At 43.9% G+C, this 23,651-nt stretch overlaps 1 protein-coding gene across 1 annotated transcript; it reads right to left on the bottom strand.

The window, feature by feature from the left end:
- Window positions 1-837: 837 nt before the first annotated feature.
- On the bottom strand, window positions 838-22,736 carry LOC125771927 (frizzled-3). The gene is made up of 3 exons (XM_049443102.1): window positions 21,725-22,736; window positions 4,398-4,637; window positions 838-4,319 (listed from the first exon to the last, which is right to left on the bottom strand). Exons 1-3 carry the CDS (start codon window positions 21,971-21,973, stop codon window positions 2,418-2,420), a joined length of 2,391 nt encoding a protein of 796 aa, XP_049299059.1. The 5' UTR covers window positions 21,974-22,736; the 3' UTR covers window positions 838-2,417.
- Window positions 22,737-23,651: the final 915 nt, after the last annotated feature.

Below are 23,651 nucleotides of genomic sequence, written 5' to 3'. Positions count from 1 at the left end.
AAGAAGCATCTTCTGAAGTAAATACTTTCCTGAGGTTTTTGGGAAGGAAAGTATCCTGCTTATAAACGATCGTTTAGCCGGGTAAGTAAACTACATTGAATTACTAAACATTTTTTAGAAAAAAAACGATTACTTTTTCATGAAAGAAAATTAAGTTCCTACGAAGGTGAAGTTTATCGCGATTTTCCAAAAGTTGTAATAATTTTAGACTATACAAAAAAGGCGATTTTTTGGGGCGAATGCGCCAAAGCTTATATGTATGTATCTGATATAATTGCCCGAAATAATTACAATATAGGGTCGCCCGGTGGTGCAAGTGATAAACGGCGCCGGTCCACGCGGCAGGACCGGGTTCAAATCCCATCCGGACCGCCCCCCGTAGCAAGGACTGACTATTCGGCTACGTGTTAAAATAAGTCTAGTAAGCCAGAAATGGCCGGCATGACCTGTAAGGTCGTTAAGCCAAGAAGAAGAAGAAGAAGAAGAATGTGCCAAAGTGAATTGAAGTGTGTATGTAAAAAAATACTAGTGTGTAAAAGAAAAATGGCCGCAAAGAAGGGTTTTCTGCAGTAAATGCTTTCCTGTGGTTTATGAAAGCAAAATGTCCTGACTAAAAACGATCGTTAACCCAGGTAAGTAAATGCCAAAAAAAGCCTAATAACACAATTAAATTTATCTAAACTTTAACTAAATTACATCACATTTAAACGCTTTAATTTAACTAAATGTCAACACTTAGCAGAAAATGGTGGATCATAGCCTCATTGTAACTTACGTTAAAGAGAAAAATGTCTGAAATAGAGAAATGTTACTCAGAGAAAAATATCCAAAATCGTCTATCGCTGTACTTATTATTGTTTTATTCAGTCTCGGACTTCGTTTTTAAGGTTACATTCATTTTGTAGCTGCTTTCTTGATGTAAGATAGCAACGAACATTAATTGCTATATGCTTAAAAAGGCTCTCTTTCCAAGCGAGCCATCGTAAGGTATTCCAAGCGCCTGGAAAATCGTCGTTCACTGTATAATAATTTAGATGTTTAATTTTTGTGTTCCAAAACGAACATCACGCTTTTAAGCATTGATTTGCCGGGAACCGGGTTTACTTTACTTAAAATTCCGTCAGTGATGGGATGTCTAAGATAGGTTAGTCACTCGTTGCCAAAAAAAAAACGAGAATACGTTATTGCTATGTACAAAGGATGGAAAATGATTTATTTTCCAGATCGCAGATTCGTAGATCTGCCTAACAACACGCCATGGGTGTAACACATACCGTAATTGTAGAAGACATTACGTGTTGCCTCTAAATCTAAACTTCATTACTTTACAAACTGGCCACCTTCGAAGGCCAAATTCACTTAACACCTTCTGGTGCCATTGGCGTCTGACACAAATTAATTCGTACAATAACTCCCGTCATGACATGAAGGCAGTGGCGGATGACGGAAATTTTCAACTAGGTCAACTGGCGTTGACATATACAGTGGAGCACCGATTATCCGTGCTCTTCGTGACTCGGCCCCTGCCGGATAAGCGAATATCACGGATAATAGGCACAACTCTTTTTATTGGTAAATATTAGTGTTTAGTGTGTAATTGGTGAACTTTTTTCTTCTAAAGCAAGATGTTCATTTTCTTATTTACACTTTGCAAAAAAAATCTGTTCTATTTTTTCGAATTTAAGCAAATTGTATCATTCCCTAGTGAAGCTTTTATTTCTTGCCATCATCGGTTTTGCATTTTATATGTCAATTCTCCTTGCGAACTGTCATTTCCGAGCTGCACGGATAATGGGACAGCCGGATAAAAGGTACCCGGATAATCGGCCCTCCACTGTATATAAATGACCTTGATATTTAAGGGACTATTATCCATGGAAATCGATTAACCGGTATCAATCCGGTGTCGAGCACCCCGGATAATCGACATTCTTTTTTTTTATTCATAAAGAACGGCCTGGCCGTATTGCTTAATCGACATTCTACTGTATGTCAATTCGCCTTTGGAACTGTCATTTCCGAGCTGCACGGATAATGGGACAGCCGGATAAAAGGTACCCGGATAATCGACGTTCCACTGTATACTGGATTTATGTGTAAAGTAACCTTCTGCTAAACGGGAGTAGGGTTTCGGTCCACGATCGATTTAAATCCTTCCGCGTGTGTCCACAGACCTAACGATTAGTAACGGTGTTACGGGATCCTCCGCGGAACGGTTAGAGGTTATCACGAAGTACTAAACAGTACGATAAATAAGCAAATACTTAAAACTAGCACTAAATCGAGATTTAACACATACACTGTAAACACGGTGAAACGTTACGTTACAAACTAGTTAAAGCTTTTCACAAATGTGGATCCTGCTTCCGAGCATTCGGATCCGACAGGCGACACAACAACGATGGCAACCGGGGGGTTTATATACGCGTAATCATAGACATCGGGACGGCCCGGAGACTGCGATGTACACGTACCGGCACGTAACCACCGTTGGCGGCCGTCCCAACACCCGCGTACGGTGAACGTTGTCCCAGGTCGGTACGGATCGAACCGACCGATTCGGTTGGTGGACGCAGCGCAACACCATGCTCGGACAGTACGCCAGTACACGGACGATAGGTGTAGCAAACTTTCTGCGACGATTTCGCCTTTAGCTTCTCCGTCCGGTTGCGATACGGACTGCTGGTAGCGCTTCGGGATGAGCTGCGGTTCGTTTGCCGCCGATCACCGCCATCTTTGTACCGGCCGGTGAGCAGCTGGGAGTCACGCAACACTACACTACCATCGTCCGGTACGGGACGGCCCTCGATACGCCGGACACCGGTCCCAGCAAGCGTCCCACACTCGTCCAGCGGTCGTCCCGGTTTGGAGCCACCCTTCAGCAGCATCAGATCGGCTGTATTGTAGCAGGACGGTTGGGTTGGGTGTTTTTTCGCCGCGTTAACATCCGCATCGGAGGGCTGACGGGACCACAGCCAGATACCTACGAAGCCACCGCCCAACAACGTCAACGCTAATCGTAACACGGTTGGCAACAGGGAGAAGTATGGTGGCCGTTGAGCAATACATCTTTCACCGGTTTCACCCGGTGCGCATGGTTCGAGTTCGTGATCGACACGTTCCAACATCATGCATATCGTTGCCGACAGAGCTGGTAGTAGATAGCACACGGAAAACATGAGCACACGTCCAAAGACACGTCCCAGATGTGGTGCCCGTTGGTTCCAGCAGAGCCGCAACCGGGCAAGTGCGGCCAGTGCAAAGCTAACGAGTGCGGTACCGAGCAGTAGCAACAGCAGAACCGGGAGTTCCGTAAATCCACGCGCCATACAGAAGCCGGTAAGCTCGAACCGTTGTATGTTGCCACGGAGCAACGCACCGATCGGTGCGGCAAACGGTACAACCCAGGCGAGTACGTGAAACAGGCCCGATTTACGTTCCAGTGCCTCACAGGACCATTGTTTCGCTGTGCTCAGGTACCAGCAGAGACCGAATATTAGCCACCAGGTGCTGGCACTCAGCAGCAGATAGTGCTTGAGGATGTAGTACGCCAAACACTGGGACGTGATGGAGCAGTCGGAACGGGCGGAGGTGGTGGTGGTGGTTCCGGTCGCTACAGGGCCGGTTCCACCCGTACCGGGTGCATCCAGCAGCATAAACTCAACGGCAGCCTCCAACCGGCGCGGACTATGCAGTATGGTACGTTCCAGATAGCATAGACCCAACAGGTTGTAGCAAAGCGTCATGAACAGAATCGGACGGTCCGGATACTCCAGTTTGGACGCCTTTGCCCAGAACGAAACGAGCGAGGTGAGTGTAAAGATGAAGCAAACCGCCGACAGGACGAGTGTCCACAACTCCACCAGCTCTTTCTGGCGCTGGCTGTACAGGGCGTCGATCGTTGGTCCACATCTCGGGACGCATCGATCATACTCAAGGCTGTAGTTGGTTGGACAGGGACTACGCGACGTCCCGCCACTATCCTGCGCCGTCACACCGGACACGGCCCCACTCGGCAACAGTAGCGAGTTGATCCGGTCGGACCATGATGCACTGTCGACGACTCTCTGCCCTACGGAAGCACCAATCGTACCGACTGGATGGGCGACACCACTACCAGCCCCAGCCGTACCACTAGCGTGTTGCAACAGTGAGGTTAGGTTAGAAATCGACCACCCTTTCACGACGGACTCGACACTGTCATGGGTAACTGTTGGTGGTGGAGAACCGGCACCACCATTCACACCCACCGGCAGATGATAGTTTGGCACGGTATGACTGGTACGGTGTTTAATGCTTCCTGTCGCATCGGACGGTACCTGCACGAAAGGAAAGAGCGCACGATGAGTAATCCAAGTTTTGCTATAAAAAAAACAAAAGAAAGAAAAAAACCATACCTGCATGCACAGTTCGTGCTTTTCCGGTTGGGGTAACGCACGACAGTCAAGATAAGCTGGCCAAAGTTTGCTGTGCAGCGGATCGCTAAAGCAATCCTTCCGCACTTGCTCACATAACGACCGACACGGATGTACGGGACGCGGTGCGGTTGGTGAGCAAAGTGGAAACAGTGAGGAGCAGAAGAGAAACAGTGCCTGCTTCGAGCAGCCGGAGTCGATTACTGGCCGCAGCGAGGTGATCTGTGGACAAGGAAAAAAAAAGAACATTTGCTATAATTAAAGCGTATTATTCATAGACAGGTCTTATACGTCTTAGGAAAAAAACCCTATATTTATTCGAACTATCAATTCGTTGTTCGTTGTTATTTTGGAATTCTAAACAAGTTAGTGGATGAACGAGTTTTTTTTTTGGCCGAAACAGATGTACAATTAGAAACGATCATAACCTCTAACTCCAGAATTGAAGAAGCGTCATTACCCAAGAAGTCGCACCTCAGAAGTTCTAACATTTTTCTTGTAGGATATACAATTCTTGAGAGATATTTGAAATTATTTCACACTTTTGTTTTCGTTATTGTCTATCTCAAGAATCCAATATCCAGAATTTCTGAAAGGTGTATGTGCTTCCTGGAATTATCCATAGAAGTTGAATGATCCCTATGGATATCTATATCTACGATCACCTACCAAAAACTAATACTGTTTAAATGCGATACTTAAAATTGGACAAGTTTTGGACAACTTTATAGTCGGCGATCACCTGTTATAACCCTCACATAACTTGATTAAGATTTCGTTACGTAGAAATTCTGGGTTATCGAAGAACCCAAGGTAAGGTATCCAGATTCCAGAGTTCCAATATTTAAATTAAAGAATAATAAACTCTGATTTACTTTAAGATATTATAACTTGAATGCCCTCCTCAACTCTGCTGCAGTTACTACAGAGATATTGAAATCTTTGACAAATGGATGTACAAACAACTACGAACTGTATGGATCGTGTTACGTCTGCAACAAGCAAAAAAAATGCCTGCTACGAATAGAAGACATCAGAAGTACCTTCAATTTTGCGAGCTCCTTCTCTGTTGAGAACAAAAGCAAAACGATGGCTCAATTCAACATACAAGCACGCCGGGCAATCGTTTCTGACCCTAGGCAAGTCCGAGCGCTAATGTCAACGTTAGTCTAAATGATTAGCGTCATCGATTGCAGGACGGTACGCGTAAGCCATTGCGGGGCACGGCCCCGAAAACGAACCCGATCTACCACAAACACACAACACTGTCTGTTCACGTACCCAGGAGGTACCGCGCAATTTTTTTCTTTCCCCTTTTGCTTAATGTGCGCTTAGCGAATGGTGGAGAATGATGTATTATAATAATGCTATTACACCCTGCCTCCTATTACACCCTCAGGACACACAGGCACACATTCTGTTCGTACCGGTCCTATGGTCGCCTGCACCGTAGAAGCCATGCTTTAATGCTCAGTTCTCGCCCCGCCATGGGTAGCAAACAGGGGGTTTGGATGAATATATGTTGCGGGGTGCTTCATCATCCTCTTCGCCTGCAGGTCCTCTCGCCTAGTTGATGATGATGCCTGTGCTCCGTTGCGGCACTGTGGCGGCGGCACAGTTCTTTCATCTTGTTCCATCATTCTCGTATTCTCCTCTCACCCGGAGGACTACAACCATTCTGCCGTCCACCGCCGCCACTGTCTCAGCTGGCTGACGACCGTACGTTTTGCAGGGCGGCACTCCCGAAGAGTTGTGTAGAATTTTAAGCATTTGACCCGATGGATATAAGCGCACCGACTAGCGAGTGAATGGGTGGGGGGGGGGGGGAATTTTCTCGACGGAAAACCTGTCACGTTTTGGGGTATTATTTTTTGAGGGTTTTGAGGAGAGGTGAAGAAGTAGTAAGAAAAAAACAATGACTTCAATATTAAGATTTGTGTCGCTGTGTGCTTATCGTACTTTGACTAAGCTTCTCGATTAGACAAAGAATTTAAACTATTTCTTCCCCGTATCCCAAAAACCTTGCCTGTGAAGCAGCTCACTAAATAAAACCAAAAAGGCTTTTAAAATTTTGGTGAGTGATTCTAGCAAAAGAATTCCTCAGATTTCCTGAACCTCCTCAGAAACTTCTCAGGAACCGTCTGCAGCACGAAAGCACAACTCATCCTTTCCAGTGTGAGCTGATGGCTTTGAAACGATCTGGCAAACGTGCAAATGCCTACATTATGTAGTTCCAAACGTCCGAAATTTGTTGCTAAAGCCTGCTGGCACACTCGCACGTCAACTTCGTCAATGTTGGACGTCGCCTCACCCCGCGCGCAGCTATTCGAACGACTCCCCGGTTGTCGATCTCCACGGTTTGTGTCGGAGGCGAGAGCTTCTCCGGTGTCAATTTGTTCCGCCCAACCCTGAAGCACAGCGTGCAGCTCTGCCGCCCTGTTCCCAATCATCCCGACCTTCCGCACGGGGCTTGATTCGTGGACGTCGTCGTCATGGCTCATGCCTTCCTTTTAGATGTCTGATCGCGGTGTAATGATGATGAGATGATGGTCTATTAAGTTCAATTATTATAACACCAACCGGCGGTTTCAAGATCGGTTCTGCAACCGGTTTCCCGTTCGTTGGGCTACGATCATTCCGTTGTGTGTGTGTGTGTGTGTAAGAGTTTTTTTTCGTTGTTGTTTCCTTTTCCGAGTGCTGTTCTGCTTCGTTCGCATTTAGACTTTCCAACGTGTACCCCCGCCCTTCCTGCTTTTACCGCCATGCCCCGCGTTTATCTTTACTCCCTTCAGAACGGATCGCTGCCGTGGAATGGGCCGCAGGGAAAAGATGAAAGAGATAAAATAATGATCTTACATCGCTTCCACCCATTTGATACTTTTTTTTCACCGTCTTCTTTGCATTTGGGTTTTTTGTTCGTTAGTTTTTATATCGTTTTTTTTCCTTCTTTGAGAGTTTTTTTTTTGTTGTTGCTGGATTGGAGCCATCGGGCAGGGGAAGTTGGGAACAAACAGATTTTTGCCTTTCGCTCCATTTGCCCCCTATTCTCGCGCCTTCGATCGTGCACCTTTTTTTTCGTTTCTTCTTCGCTCCGCTCCACTCAACACAAGCCCCCGCGCCCCCGCATTATGGGTTGCGTCTCATTTCCCGCCCATTGCCAAAGCGATTGGCCACAGTCTCGCATCCTTGCGGTCCTTTTCAAAGGCCTTTCTTTTCGAATTGCTTTTCGATGGGTTGGGTTTTCTTTCTTTTTTTTTTTGCTTTTCAACTCTTTTAATCAATAGTTCTTCTTCTGTTTCGCTTTGTCTTTCCGCTTTGCCTATTGACTACAATCGAGAATTCCCAACGCGGTCCTTATCGGAGCGGTTTCTCTGCTCGTGGGGTTCATTAAATTCCGATGATGCCGATTGCTAACCCGCCCAAGTCCCAGGGTGAATTTAAGCAGCAACACACACACAAAAAGTGTATAATAATACAAGACGAAGCACCGCGGGATAAGGCACTTCCGAACCTTTGACCGATCTGACGTGATACATTTCGGGGCGGCAGGAATTGCGTAGAAAACAATTAATACAATGTCCGCCCGAAAATCTGTTCTTCGACTTGAGTGGGTTAAGATTAGCTCAAGAAACTGGATTCAATGTTATTTTTTTTAGTAGCCCTGAGTTACTGTGTTGTGGATAGAAGTTGTCGGGAATTCTTGGTGCTCCACTATGCGCCTTATTGGAGAGGACAACTGTTATACAGCGTAATAAGTTAAAGGTTCAAAATATGTCATAAGTATAGGAGTGTGACGACTTCTCTTCCTATTACCCAGAATTCTCGCAATGCTACGAGAGATGCTACTCCAGAGCAGATTTGATCTCCATTTACCAAACAACTCCCTATAATTCTTCAACATCTTCTAAAGTACAGTTCTTGAGTATGAAGATATATTATTTATATTAAGTCGTCTAATTCCTGATGTAGTTTTGGATTTTTAATATATCTTCAAAGATATATCTTTTTATACCGTTTATTACTAGTGAGTTCAAGCGTCAGATCCTAATACTAAACTGGGCGGTAATTAAGCGTCGTTTCAAAATTCGTGAGGCAACGGTGTCCACTTTATTCTTGTCATCCCGTCGCATTTCGATGCTCGAATGCTCGCGTCAACTCCCGAAAGGAACGTCCGGTCCCCGATGTGTGTTGTCTGGCTGGAAACCAGACCACAACATAAACACACACTGGCCGCGCACGTGCAGTAATCTTATCAGCAAGAGTATGCTTTTCCATTAGCCGGTTGCGTTCGCGGTTTCTCTCATCTTTTTCAATACCTGTTTTCCACTTGGAACCCCGCAACCCCCTATCACCAAACTTCAGAAAGCGGTCGTTTGTCACAGTGTGTGGAGAAGGACCGGTAGATGAAATGATCATCGAATGGAGTACGTTACCCAATTTAACACACCGCCGTCTCAGCCGCGGTTGGTTGATGGTAGCCACCCGGAAGGCGTACAAAATTCTGAAAGGTAGAGAACGTTGTGCCGTAGCTCTATCCTTCCAATTCTCGAAATGGCTATGGGAAAAGAAAAAGGATCACGAAGATAGTGCGGACGCTGTACCGCTGTGTGTCTTGCGAGTCGCAAGACCAGCACCCGAACATCGCAGAACAACATTACGCTTCATGCAAAGTCGCGCTGACATTTTGACGCTTCATTGCGCTTCAGCCTGCGTTCCACACGAAAGTCTGCGTCAGTCAAACGGAACATTCACAAAGAAACGAGCAAGAAAAAAAAACCAAACAAAACCAATCGAGCGCTCTTTTGGCATCAAAATCCGGATCTTTCCTTGCCGTTTGCGACGACGAAACACTTTGATGTTTTGGAATATATACAGACGAAAAAAGGGGATTAAATATCGCAAACGAGAGCGAGACGGCGCGAGCTTAAACGCTTTGCGCGGGTGTAGCAGCCGAGTAGCAGCGAAGAAGCGGAAAATGGAATGGAAAGCCAAGGAACAGAACGCAAAACCCCGAAAGCAGCGATCGCGGAGCGCACTATTCGACACACAAATTAATTCGATCGTGAATCAATGCGCATCCCGATGTGGGGTGGTGATGGTGGTGCCGGTGTGCCTTTCTGCTTCCTTCGATCACGTAGCACACGGAGCACTTACGCTCGAACGAAAAAAATAAAACAAAAAACTGGGGCTCTCCAATATACCCATGCGAGCTGGGCGGCACTTCTTCGCTTATCTGACGCACATCGCCGCAGGAACCTCAAAAAGCACTCTCTCTAATCTAACCGGTCGAGCTAGCGCCGCCACCTATATACACCCTCTCGCCTATCAAAACCTGCCGCAAACTCATCCAGCTCACCACCATGCGCGCGAGTGCGCTCTTCTTTCCAAATTTGGATGCTGCTCCGTTCTTGCTGCACCCTTTACAGGAGTCGAACGCAACTCCTCGCTTTTGGAGTTCCGTTTCGTTGTTTTTTGTTTTGTTGTTGCTTTAAATGGGACTCTTTTTCTTTTGGAGATGTAGTTACTGGAATTGTCTGGAGACAACATGCGTAGAGAGTATTAAAACAGTGTCTTTGTTTTTCATCGATATGAATTGAGTTTGTTTATTAAAGAACAAGTAAAGTTTTCGTGGGTCAGGGTGACTATTGCTGAAGAGTGTCTATAAGACATATCTTTGAACCTCTGTAAGCTCTAAACCTGTTCTGCTTTGTTCTGTTCTGTAATCTTGCTATATCCAAACAGCTGGGAAGGGATGGTGTGTCTGTTGTTTAGACGAGGTTTTCATACCCAAAACCGGAGATTTAGTGACGTTGTACCGACTACACTATTGGATAAGTCTCGGATAGAAGGGACTAATATCTAACATGTTTTTTGAGAAGACATGTTTTCAGTATACATCAGTATACTTCAGAGTGCTCCAGACTCCGTCACCTGTCTACTCCTGTATCACTTTGTTCGGAATTCCTGTCAGGCTTTGTCAGGTGATCAGAGGTACTCAGCGACTCACCGACTACTACTCAGAGGTACCGACTACACCATTGGATAAGTCTCGGATAGAAGGGACTAACATCTAATAATCGAGAAGACATGTTTTCAGTATACATCAGAGTGCTCCAGACTCTGTCAATTGTTTACTCCTGTATCACTTAGTTCGAAATTCCTGTCATGCTGTGTCAGGTGTTCAGAGGTACTCAGAGACTCACCGACTACTACTCAGAGGTACCCACTACACTATTGGATAAATCTCCGATAGAAGGGACTAATATCTAATAATCGAGAAGACATATTTTCATAATACATCAGTATACATCAGAGAGCTCTAGACTCCGTCATCTGTCTACTCCTATATCACTTTGTTCGGAATTCCTGTCAGGCTTTGTCAGGTGATCAGAGGTACTCAGCGACTCACCGACTACTACTCAGAGGTACCGACTACACCATTGGATAAGTCTCGGATAGAAGGGACTAATATCTAATAATCGACAAGACATATTTTCAGTATATATCAGTATACTTCAGAGTGCTCCAGACTCCGTCACCTGTCTACTCCTGCATCACTTTGTTCGGAATTCCTGTCAGGCTTTGTCAGGTGATCCGTACTCAGAGACTCACCGACTACTACTCAGAGGCTCACCGACTACACTATTGGATAAGTCTCGGATAGAAGGGACTAATATCGAATAATCGAGAAGACATGTTTTCAGTATGGTCGTTCTACTGCGATATACATCAGAGTGCTCCAGACTCCGTCACCTATCTACTCCTATATCACTTTGTTCGGAATTCCTGTAAGGCTGTTTCAGATGATCAGAGGTACTCAGAGACTCACATTTACCAGACGTATCTTCAGCATTAGCAAAGTCAAGTCTTAGCTAGAGAACATAATGCATTACATCTAGTATTTGACATAGGATCTTACAAAGATCTCAAATTTAATTATTAGTTTTATCGTACAAGTCGTAAGTGTTGCAACGTTTGATCATCCGTTTCGGCGTTCAGAAGTAGCAGAGGTGATTTCCGTCCACGTACATTATGTTGCGGAGGCAGACACAAACATCAATACATGGCGGGAAAACCGATGCATCTTTGGCATAGTTTATGGGAAAAGAAAATCCACCATATGTGTTCGTGTGCGTAGTGTTTATTTGTCTATCGTACGTGTTCTCGTTTCGAGTTTTCCTCCAAGCCAACCGGATGAGTAGTTCTTCTTGCCAAACCCCAGCTACGCCTTCAATCGTTCGCGTAAACACAAACAATTCACGCTCGAACGGGTCAAACGAAACGTACCGCTTTTGGGAATGATTTGTTTTTCTTTTATTCTTCGCTTTTTTTTTTGTCTTAATTTCTTGGACATCGGAACGCGAATGACAAGCACGTAAAGCGGGTGATTTCGCTTCACCGCCTCGCCATCTTGCAGACTCCCGCGCCCCAAAAAGCAAACGTTCGTACGCATCCATCACATCGGGATAATTAGCGGAAGGTACGCCGAAATTCGTTGGCTAAATTAAATCGCCTGAAATGTGCAAATACCGTCCTTTTTGGGGTGGGAAGCTCCCGTGGGAGTGGGGGGAATGGAAGGACATCAATGCACCGCGTCGAGGATTGACGATCGACCCACGGATCGGCGGTTTGATCTGCTTTGATCTTTTCTGCTCCGATCGGTTAAATGGAAGCCGGGTTTTACAATACAGGAAAAGCACAAAAATAAAAAGAAGAAGAACAAAAATGGTGGAGTTCCGTGTGTCCCAGGGGTACGCTTAATCAAACGTCTTTTTAAAATGTTGCTTTGATGGGTACGAATAAAACCACAAACTCAACTGCAAAGGAAAGGAGTGCAGCAACTGTAATGGGTCATTTTCGATTTTTACGAACTTCATCGGTGCAATGGGAAATGGAACGGACCAGATGCACCACGATGCACTTGCTGTGTCAATGTGTGGTGTATCTTCTGCAGGGGGAGAAAAAATCCCGTTTTAGGAAGGAAAAAGGTAATTATTGTAAGGTTTCATAATTGGGCCCGTAGTATTAAAAGTGCACGTGTTTCAAAGAGACGATCATGGGTGGAATTCATTTATATTGAAGCTTAATGAGAGTGTCTTCTTTTCATTTTACTATTTTTTTAGTTTTTCGATTGTAATTAATTATGGTTGTTAACTGTCTTTAATTTGTTTCAAATAATATTTTACTATTTTGTGTGATTTTCCGACATTTATTATTGATTAGGTAAAACTTACATCTCTTACGCCGATGTATGTCAGACTTTCACGTCTGACGTCAATACGTATGACTTTGACGTCAGACGTTAGTACGTATGACTTTAAATTTTTGTTATAGCTGTCAAAAAGTGACAGTTATTTTTTAATAAGATGCGACTAGTAGCAAAACTAGATTATTATATCAAAAATATTACTCGAAACAAAACATAAAAAAATCAAACAATGTTTCAATGAACGTCAGTTCGTATGACTTTGACAAATTCTTTATAGCTGTCAAAAAGTGACAGTTATTGTTTACTAAGACGCGACTAGTAACAAAACTAGATTATTATAACAAAAATATTATTCGAAACAAAACATTTAAAAAATAAAAAAATGTTTCAAAAATCTTTCACTCCAATGTACGTCAGACTTTGACGTTAGACGTCAGTACGTGTGACTTTGAATTTTTTTTATAGCTGTCAAAAAGTGACAGTTATTATTTACTAAGACGCGACTAGTAGCAAAACTGGATCATTATAACAAAAATATTACTCGAAACAAAACAGCAAAAAAAAAATCAAAAAAATGTTTCAAAAATAAAGCTACCATCTAACAGAAAAATGCATCGATGAGGCTACCAAAACAAAACCATGGATTACAAGCAAAATGCACCGTGCAGAACATGTGAAACATTTTCTTTGCCCGTGCTTTGCTGACTATCCTCGGTAGAGGTAGCAAGGCAAAAAGCAAAAATTCCTACCACCACTCTCTTCCGTTCCCCTTCGTATTCAACCCATCTTTTTTGTTGTTTTTTTTCTACCACAGAATAAAATTGTAAAGGCAAAAGAAGAGAACAACATTATCATTATTACCGCACAAGCCCCCCCCGGGTTTTGCGCTACTGCATCATCTTCGACATTCATTCGAGATCGTTTTTTTTTTCTTGTGTTTTTTATTGTGCAGTAGCTTTGGTGTGGAAACGGAGTGGAAAAGAGGGTAAGCATCCCCCTTTTCCCCTTTTCCACTCGCTTACCGGCAAATACCCCTTTTTTCGTGGCCGTTTTGCGTGCATTCCGTCATATTCATGCATCGTCGTATTTTTTTTTTGCAGATCTTGTTTTTCTGCTTCTTCTTCTTCTTGCCCTCCATTCCACCCCCTCCCTCCAGGCGGCTCCGAAACTCCAACAACCAAGTCACTTTGTAATGGACGCGAATAAAGCAAGCGTGTGGAGGCTGTACGCGACAGACGCGAAACGACGCGTGGTAAAGCAAGAAAAAAGAAAAAGAGAAAGAACAATATAATGCGCTCCGCGGTTCGGGAATGCGAGCAAAAGTGGAAGATGAAAGACACAAGGTGAATAACAACAGCAACAAAACAATCCGAACGAACTCAACCAGAGTGGAGAAAAAAAAACAGAAGTAAAAAAAATGCGTATACAGACACACAAACACATACACACTGATCCCAGCTGGAATGTGTAGAAGTAGGAAGAAGGGCCAGAATGACAGTGTTCGCGTGGTAAAGAATAGTGGCCCGATTGCATTAGGACAGGTGGACCCGAACTGGGAACAATTCTACTCGAAACCAATGTAAGGGTTAAGGGGGTGGGGGGGGGGGGACCGGGGGGGAGGGATCGACTATTACGAACGATCGTATAACGGAACAAACCAACAACGATCAAAAATGCAGATGCAGGTTTCTAAATATTGAGCAAAAAAAAAGGAAATCAAGATCAAACGAAACTGGATAATTATTTGCCCCCCAAAAAAAAACTCCAAAATTAACCGCAGCCTAATAATAATCGCCAAAAACCCATAAGGTGCCAAACCACAAACCGTGCAATCTAATTGGGAGTTTAAACATTTTGCACATCAACTATAATAAGTGTGTAAATATAAAATTAATTAAAAGTCATAAAATTTAATCATATTAGCAGCTTCCACACACACACACACACACATAAAAGGATCGCTACGAGTTGGCAATCCAATCCGTTTTTTATTTATTTTTTTTATTTTCAATTTCCGTTGAGGATCATCTGGCTATGTGTGTGTGTGTTTTTTTTAATCCTTCATTTCATTTATAACGTAATAAATTTGCACAATTTTTATATCCCAACATAAAAAACAACAACAACAAGAAAATCTGTCCACACTCGCCACATGATGCAGATCCATAAATGCAACGAACAAAAAAAAAACAGAGGCAGCAATGGAGACGATACGCGCGGAACACTGAAATGATCGAATCGGCTCGTAGCGTTGGATGGATGGATCAGTTCGGGCGAGAGGGAGGGGGGAGGGGAGGAGGGGGGTGGGGGGATCCACGCCCGGAGCGGCCGCGGTAAAAAAGGTAAGCAATTTGCGGATCGTGGAAAGGCGCGTAGGGGATGAAAGTGAAGGGAAAGGGTAGGGGGGGGGGGGGGGCGGCGGTAGGGCACTCTGGCCCCCGGGGGGGGGAGCATCAAAAGATCAAAGAACGAAACCGACACTCGGGCACGTTTTTTCCCCCCTGATCTCTGTCTCGGCCTTCGTTCTATCTCTTTTCTGCTGCATCTGCGCCGTTCTCCTTCACACTGCTGTTTCCTGTTCTAAGTTTACGCTCTTTTTCTCTTTCTCTCTCTCTCTCTCTCTCTCTCTCTCTCTCTCTCTTTATGCTTATGCTCACTTTGCGGCACATGGGAGGAAGTCATGCAAAGACGCGTTTTTGTTGTTGTTGTTTCGTTCTTCTCTTGCCGTCATTTCAGTTTTTTTTTTGGTGAAGCGGAATTTTTACCCTTGATGTACTTTCCGCCTCGAATCGAACGCTTGCAGGGGTTGGGGAGGAAGGGTTAGGAAAGGGGTGAGTTTTTTTTGCTTTTATTTTTTTTTTGGGGAGGATAAAGCGGAGCATTGGGCCAAAAAAAGGGGGGTGGTGGGGGGGGAGGTGGTTTAAAAAGGTGATCGTACCGTGAATGTGTATGTGTGTGTGCGCGCGCGCGTTCGTTTGTTTTCGACCCGTTCTTCTGCTCTTCTGTTTTGTTCTAGTCTGGCGTCACGGATCACGGAAGGGGTTTCTCGTCTGCACACGTTCCGTTTTTTTTGTTTTTTGGTTTTTGGTTTTTGGTGCACCACATGCAAGTCGACCGATTTTTTGCACATCGGCTCTCTCGTGAGCAACCAAATTCAGTTTCTCCCTCCTTCCACCCCCCTCTACCCCCCTTTGCCTCGTCTCTAATATTACGAAAAAAAGGGTTTAACCCTTTGCGCCGACAAATCTTACTCCTACATGGCAGTCCTTCCCAATCTCAACCTCCCTCCCCTCCTCCTCCTCCTCCTCCCCCTCAAATCAACCCCTTTCCCGGGCGGGGAGGGGAGGCATTCAAAGCACCGACCGGGAAGATATCAGTTGCGCTAGAAATATGTTTTACTGCCATTTTCGCTTCAACGAACGTTGGGTTGTAAACCGCACCGTGTGTCTGTGCTGTGGATAGACGCCGGGTAACTGTATCTCAATGTTACTTTATTATGTTTACCTAAGCCTTCACAAGCTTTTTACTACTGTGATTTATACATGCTTTTCCAAACGGACATTTGTAGGTGAGCCGCTGTCCATTTTAGGCTTGACACCGTGCCGAACGGTTCAGTGATTTGAAGGTTTTTTTTTGTCTGTACTACATGGCGTTAGATATACGGGGTGTTTGTGCAACGGAGAAAAGCATTAACGATCGTTTGATATTTGCAAGTGTCCGTTTGGTTCGATCGGTAGCGCAACGATTGTTTAGCTAGGTGCGGATGAGCGGGTTTATAGTTCAAATCTCAAAGAAAATGAGAACTAGACAGACTCACGGAAAGAGAGCGCGTGAGAGAGATGGAAAATTTTATTACAAAATATTGGCATTTTTGGTAGTAAAATATTAACACAATAAGATTAAATAAAAAAAACCTTTTTTTTGTAAAATATAAAAGTTCTCATCAGGCTCACAGATCACAAATTACACGCAAAAGGAAGAATAAGAAAAAAGAAATTGCTCCATAAACAAAATAGAAAATCATAAAATACGAAAGAAAAAAGAAAAAAAAGAAAAAGGATAAGAAAGAAAAAGGATAAGAGAGAGAAAATAAGAACAAAAATACAAAATAAGAGAGAAAAACGCAATTGCAACAAGATGGTAGGAGTGCATTGAAGAAGTTAAAGAGATGAGTAAAATGCATAAATAAATTCGCTATCACGGGACGCTTCCGAACAGCCGCAAGGCAAAAAGGGTCACAAGACTGGGTAAAATCTATTGCCATTATTGTGTCATCCCCCCCCCCCCCAAACCTCCCCTCCCTCTCCGCACCGTGGCGCCCAACCCTTTAGCGAGGTTTGCGGTAAGAGGGTGCGCTTTTGTCGGCATCATTTCCGTGCCGCGGTACGATTTGTTTCTCTCTCTCTCTCTCTCTCTCTCTCTCCGCAACCTCTTCTTTTGAATGTTTTTTTTTCTTGGTTCGAGTGCGCAGGGATTGCGGACGCCAAGTGTTTGGCGGCATACGATGATGCGAGTGCCGGACATGCGGTGCAGGAAGGTAGATAGGTAGATAAAAGACTGAAACCCCGAAGGAATGCTGTATGACCGACCGGAACGGAAACGTACACACGGGGTGCGGTGAAGAAGATGCGTGCGTGCGAAAAAGTGAATGATAAATTTGAAGAAGAAATCAATCGGTGCTGATCAAGAGTCCGTTATGAAGAGGGGGGGTGAGGTGAGGAGGGGGAGGAAGGGGGGTTTGGAGACGATGATAAGATAGCAAAAAGTGCCCTCCTCGAGTGTGTGGGGCGAGAGGGGAGGAAAGGGATGAAACATACGAGACTGATAGTATGAAGGAAAACGTGATTTTTAATGCAGCTCGTACACAGATTTACGCGAATGTCGAACTATCGTTACTAACATGTGGTTCACATACATTTATTGGATAAAACATGCAACATTACGCTTTTGTTGCGCTGTCCAGACACAGTGTACACGCTCACAGGTGTCTGTATATACTTATAGGTTACGTTACTCATAATAGAAAATCTATACTTGCTCCCACCAAATGTATTATTTCTCCTTCAGATTGGTTTCGATTGCTTTCAAGTCTTCTCCAATAGGTTTTTTAAGCAGAAATAAATTCTTTACAGCGCTATAATCCTAATGTCCAGACGGGCAAATACAAAAAAAGATATTGCAGGTATAAAACTCCCCGTATACAATGGATTTGATGTAGGCTTCGCCTATAAAGCGTTAAAGAAGTGGTGGGATATAACCTCGATGGAGGTGTGAAAATTCGCATTAGTTTGTAGAATTCTTCACTACAATCGGATAGCCTAACAAAGAGCCCTTCTTGTTTAAGCCATCCGTCGCCTAACAAGACGCTAGAGAAGAGCTGCGTAATATTCTTTTAGTTTAAAAAAAAGAGTCAGTAAATAATTTATTTAACTTTACAGTTTGCGAACAAAATCCCCGCGAGTCAGAGGATAGTGTGGTTATTAGTTGCTAATTTTTCTAAATATTTGCACACTGCAATCCACCCTTGCATGGGGAACCCTTTTTTTTGCGCGGTCGCGGTATTGAAGAAAGATCAAAGCTTCATCCAGCCAGCCGGGGCAATGAATGTCCCACCGTTTTGTGGTTTGGTGAAGCAGGATGTTTGCCGACACGAAGTGCTAACGGGTTCGGTACCGCGGTCAGTCAGGCGGGACCCAACAAACATAAGCAAAAGTTAAGCTAAGAGAGATGGAGAAAAAAAAACGAGGAAACAAAAACGGAAAGAAAAAACATAAACCTCCGCCCTGTAAGCCGTTTAGTGTGCACTTTTTAGAGGGGAACTTGTGAAATTTCACAGCTTCATCGTAAGCTGCTTTATAGGATACGATCACGGGGAGATGCTGCCATATGTGTTTTTTTAGTTTTCTTAGGGTTTTTTTTTGTTGTTTTGAAAGCAAACCAATAGAAGGAAAGGATGTGCTCCGCATAGAGTAGAATGGGTACAGTACTGGTGTCTAGAAAACTCATCACCGGTACGTGAAGCACACACAATATTGTCCCACGTACATGCCAAGGGCCCGCGTAAATTCTTCCCCGGACGGATGTATCGAGAGACACACAGAGAGATGTATGTAAAGATGGAATTTAATATCGTCGTTTGAACGCTTAATCGCCACCATAAAATTAGGTTTATGATTTCACAGCACAATAAAGAGAAAAAAAATCCCCGGCTCGGTAATAAACAATCGCATTAACATCGCTATCAGTGGTCAAACTTCGGTTCGGCTAACAGTGGAAAACGGCCGCGATCAGTTGGTGAAGATGAAAGACGGTACGGAGTTAAATTGACGATCTTCCTCCCACACACGGGCGCGCATTGGGACGCATCAATTGATTCGATTGAAACCCGAAAGAGATGGAGAGATGGTGGTTCAATATAATGCTAAAGTGAGATGCGATGATCGGAACACCCGGCACGAAAAGATTTAAGCATATGACCGGAACCAATACGGAAAGCCGTACTGTTGGATTTCAACGCGTGTGCTTCACACATACACGCAGACAATGCAATGGATAACATAACAGCGAACGAAGGGAAAAAGCATGAGTAGGCGAAGAACCAAGGGGGGAGGAGGAGGTGGAAGGAAAAAGGCAAAAATCATATCTCAGGTGCTCGCACACACCTTCGCCCGGCAAACGGGCTCCTAACGAACTTTAATAATTTCGTTTGATCTTTGCCGCACGCTACAGACCGCGCAAGAACCCATACCGCTACCGCTAAGCGTACGCAAGAAAGAGAAGACCCGATAAAAGAAGCCGCACTATTAAGGGTGTACGCAAACAGCGGGACGGGTGTTGTGGCAGGTAGCGCGGCAGCGTACATGGGGGGGGCAGATTTAGAGAGCAACTGTCGAAAGTGCTTCAGACAAGCAGGGGGAGGAGGGAGGGGTGTGGGGAAGAGTAGTTGTGGAAGTGGTAGAAAAAAGGGAAAACAAACCAAAGCAACTCAAATAAATCCGTAAGCTGCTGTATACAATAATAACGTACAACAAAAAAAGAGAGGCAGATAGGGACTGGAGAGATACGCAACGGGAAGGAGAATGTTTGCCAAAAGGGTCATGTCTTTAATATTTGTGTGCTGGAGCATTTTTGCAACAACAGAAACAGAAGAAGTGACATTTGCATTTCACACACTGGATGGACATGTCACACATCTAGGAATTCTTGGAGACTCTGAGAGTTCTCTTTTTTGGTGCAATGACCTACCTTAAGAGGCGGAGATCCAGTCTCCTGAGATAGGACTCCTGAGTTCTTATCCTGAGGAGCTGATAAGAACAATCTTAATCTTATTGTAGAAGAAACTCAGGTATTCTGATGAAATTTGGATCCAAGATCTTCCAAGATCGGTGTATTAGACCACTACGATGCGACACGACACCAAGGAATCCCTCCTATACCTTCCTTCCTAAGTTCCTAAGTAAGCAATGTACGTATCCACTACACGTAAAAGTCATTAAATGGCTTGATCTGCTTTGAAGGACCACAAACAGGTTAGGAATAGGAGCAACGTTTACTTTAACTCGTAAAAACACAGTTTACGCGTAGGTTTTGATGGACTTGAAGCGAAGGCAAATAGCCGTAACTACATCCCCGTCCGGTCGAATGGAGCGGGTATATAAACAAATGATTTATCTTAGCTTACTGCTGCAGAGTCGTACACCAGGCCACATTAGGCCGTTGTACCTGCGGTGCTGCAGCGTCAATTTAAACTTTTTAATCACACCACTCCTCTCTCTCTCTGTACCGGTGCACTTAAAATCCAATAACCTTTTTTCATTGCCCGGCTTCGCGTCAGGAAATGGCAACGCTAAATCCTCTCAGTCGACTCTATGCGCCGGGATGGGGATTGCAAATAGTTTTAATGGTGGCAGTAAAAATCCACGCCATTGCTGCTTTCCTTGTGCGCGAAGTTAAACAGGGTAGTTAAGAAATAATTTAATTAGACGTGCGAATCGGTTTTGTTTCTACCCTGATTGAGCCATCCCATTGCAGTTGCGGCGCGCGCGTAGACATCGGCTAGTGGAGAGGTTTTTTTTTTGTTGCAGACGTTTGATGTCGGTGTTAATTATCGATCCCCGGCGTACACATGGACCCAATCAAACTGGTGAAACTGCACCAATTCGGTTACGATCGTGCCCAACTGATCGTAAAATGGATCGTACGCGAAAAAAAAACGCTCAGGTTTTGCATATGGAGACGATCTACTTTTTTTGTGTCTTAATTGGTTTGGATCGATTATATCTTTTATGCCAGCTGCATGCATTTATCGATGAGATATTAAAATAAAAAACAGGAATAATAAAAAAAAAAACTGCACGGTAGCGCTGACGATCGTGCTAAATGGCAAAATTACTTATGCTAACTAGTGCATTAAACATTTCGTATCACGTTCATTAGGACGCGACGTGAGGTTATTCGGAGTTGTTTTAATGGACCAACTAGGCGATCGGTTCCAAATGCATTTTCGTTAAGGTAGCAAGAATAGTTAACATGTCAAACACAAGGATATACAGCAATATGTATACATATTTATCATTACTTAATCCTACCAAAAGAAATTCTATTTACATACTCCACTGAGATCTTGGAGATCTTGGAAGTTTTGCTCAGTTGCAGAAGTTACGAAAATGATATTCATGTCACATATATTGGAGTGTATTAGACACCAGTAGGTTTAGCACGTTGTGAGTATTATGATCAGATCAGATCAGAAATCAGATATTGCTTTCGGAGAAACGAAATCCTCAATACTTCTAACACAAGTAATTAGATAACTTTTGAGGTTATGTATTCCAAGAATTTCATAGATCGAGCTTGTATTATCCAAAGATCCTAGAGTTCATAAAATATTATGTTTAAAAATTGGATAAATTTGAAGTAGTAATCTCCCATGTTAGAATTGCACTACTCTGACCTAAAACAGATCAGTATGTAATGGAGTCAGTAATATCCGACAGGTGATTGCTGTATGACGACACAGGTTTTCCGGTTGATTGAATGCCCGATTGATTGCAGTGTGCCGTTTCGCTAAACCTGTATGGCCACAATTGTAGAAACTCACCAGTCGTTCTGCGTCGAGCCACGTCCGGATAGTGCCGGTTGCCGTGGTGTTGGCACCTGCATTTGCCGATGGTGTCCCAGGCGACAGGTACTGGAGAGCCGTTTCCGGTGCGGACGCGATCGTCATATCGTACACTAGATTCTGACAGGCGCCAACCATGATGCGCTCGCAGCGCAGCTCCTCACCAGCAGCGAACGGCACTGCAACGATCGCGAACAACAGTACCGGCAGCATGATGGTGTCTTTCATACACAACACAACACAAATCCAACCACCAAAACAACGGATTCACGAATTCGCGATGGGATTTGTTTCTGTTTCCGGACACACCCGCCGTTCCACCACGTGTGTATGTGTGTGTGTGTGGGGGGTGTAAGTGTTGCACCTTTTTTGTTTCGTTGTGCTTTGTACCACTAGGAAGCACCACAAGACCACTGCACTAAAAGGCGTACGCTCACGAATGGACAACTAGGTTGCCGGGCACCGGTATCACTGCCATCGTTTCCGGCATCTTTGCACTACTGGTACGCACCCACGCCACACATTACGGACCGTATACATACACCAGGCACGACACGATACAACTGATGGGCCACCATCTGGTACCGGGGGTGGATGAGGGTTTTGTTTTTTTACAATTCCTGCTGTCTTTGTCGCTGGGTATCGTTTTGTCAGCTAAGCCGAACGGAGTGAACACGCAGGTGTATGCGATCAGAATGTTCGCAAGGTAAGGAACGACACGCCGGTCCGCACGTGCTGTGCGCTCGGGCTATCTCTGGAACTGAATTGCGTTAGGTCGGCAGCGGCAGTGTATATAGCACGGTACAACAAACAAACGCAACGTGCCGTCGTTCGGCTCGGTCTCGGTTCGGGTTTCGTTCGGTAAACGAACTACGGGCGCATGCGGAATGCTGACCGTAAGTCTGGTCAAAATGAGCTAAAATCACTAGTTTACTTTGAGTTTACCAACTAAATATTGTTTTTATTAATTTCATCAAGTTAGTTAATTTTGCATAACGTTTTTTGTAGTATAATTAGTGCAATGTTTAGCTTTATTAATATATTTTTTGCGTTTTTTTTAAATTAAAACTACAAGTACCGATAACTATTTTGTTTTCACTTTATCCATCTCTCTGAATTTTAATTGTGATGTTCCATAAATTACGTTAAATACACTAATAAGCTCCCATAGTGCAGTGTTCGGTCCTCAGCCGTAGGATCGAATCTGATCTCAACTGATTCTCCGTAGCAAAAATTAACTCTCTGTTATTTACGCTGCTAGGCCAGCATGTAGCGCTTCAGTTACAGAATAAAATAAAAGTCTTGTTAGACATTATATTAACGAAATAAATAGTTTGTTGCTGAAACTTCATTAGTTCATAATTAGGAATATTTGTATAAATATTCTATACACCATAAATTACTATCTAAAGCTCAAACGTAACAAGAGAGTTTTAATTTCTTTTGCTATAGATTACGCTTTTAACATAAACTCACCCCTATTGCTAAAGCTTTACAGATGAAAGCTTGCAAAAGCCTCAAAAAATAAGGGTTGCTTTATTGCGCCTGTGAATATGCAATTATGTGTGCGCGCCTTAGGGTATGCTATGCGCACAGCATCATATTGCTTTAATTTTGCTAGTCCGCGTAATTTTACTACAAAGCAGGTTAAATAGTTATAGAAAACAATCGGTTTTTTGCTATTCAAACTTTTATTAATAAATAGTTTAGTTAGTGTATTTAGTTCTATAAAATAACATTGATATTTTTGAAAAAAAAAATCCACACACCGTACGCTCTTGGTTTGGTTGTAAGTATAATCTTTTTTTCTCTCGTGCAGGCTTATCGGCATTTGATAAGATTACACAATTATTGTATACTAACAACAATGGCGGTATCAAGACGCGCGCAAAGATGCGCGCAAACA

Source organism: Anopheles funestus, chromosome X (assembly GCF_943734845.2).
Source record: "Anopheles funestus chromosome X, idAnoFuneDA-416_04, whole genome shotgun sequence".
NCBI lineage: Eukaryota > Metazoa > Arthropoda > Insecta > Diptera > Culicidae > Anopheles > Anopheles funestus.
The sequence above is the reverse complement of the archived record's forward strand: the minus strand, read 5'-3'. Positions and strand labels throughout refer to the sequence as shown.

What these genes read in the sequence shown, in the direction of transcription:
- LOC125771927 (XM_049443102.1), bottom strand. Translation starts at nt 21,973, where the DNA reads ATGAAAGACACCATCATGCTGCCGGTACTGTTGTTCGCGATCGTTGCA. An exon ending in GGCTCGACGCAGAACGACTG is followed by an intron (nt 4,638 to 21,724) that starts GTGAGTTTCTAC and finishes CCTTGTCCACAG; the next exon opens with ATCACCTCGCTGCGGCCAGT. An exon ending in AGCACGAACTGTGCATGCAG is followed by an intron (nt 4,320 to 4,397) that starts GTATGGTTTTTT and finishes CCTTTCGTGCAG; the next exon opens with GTACCGTCCGATGCGACAGG.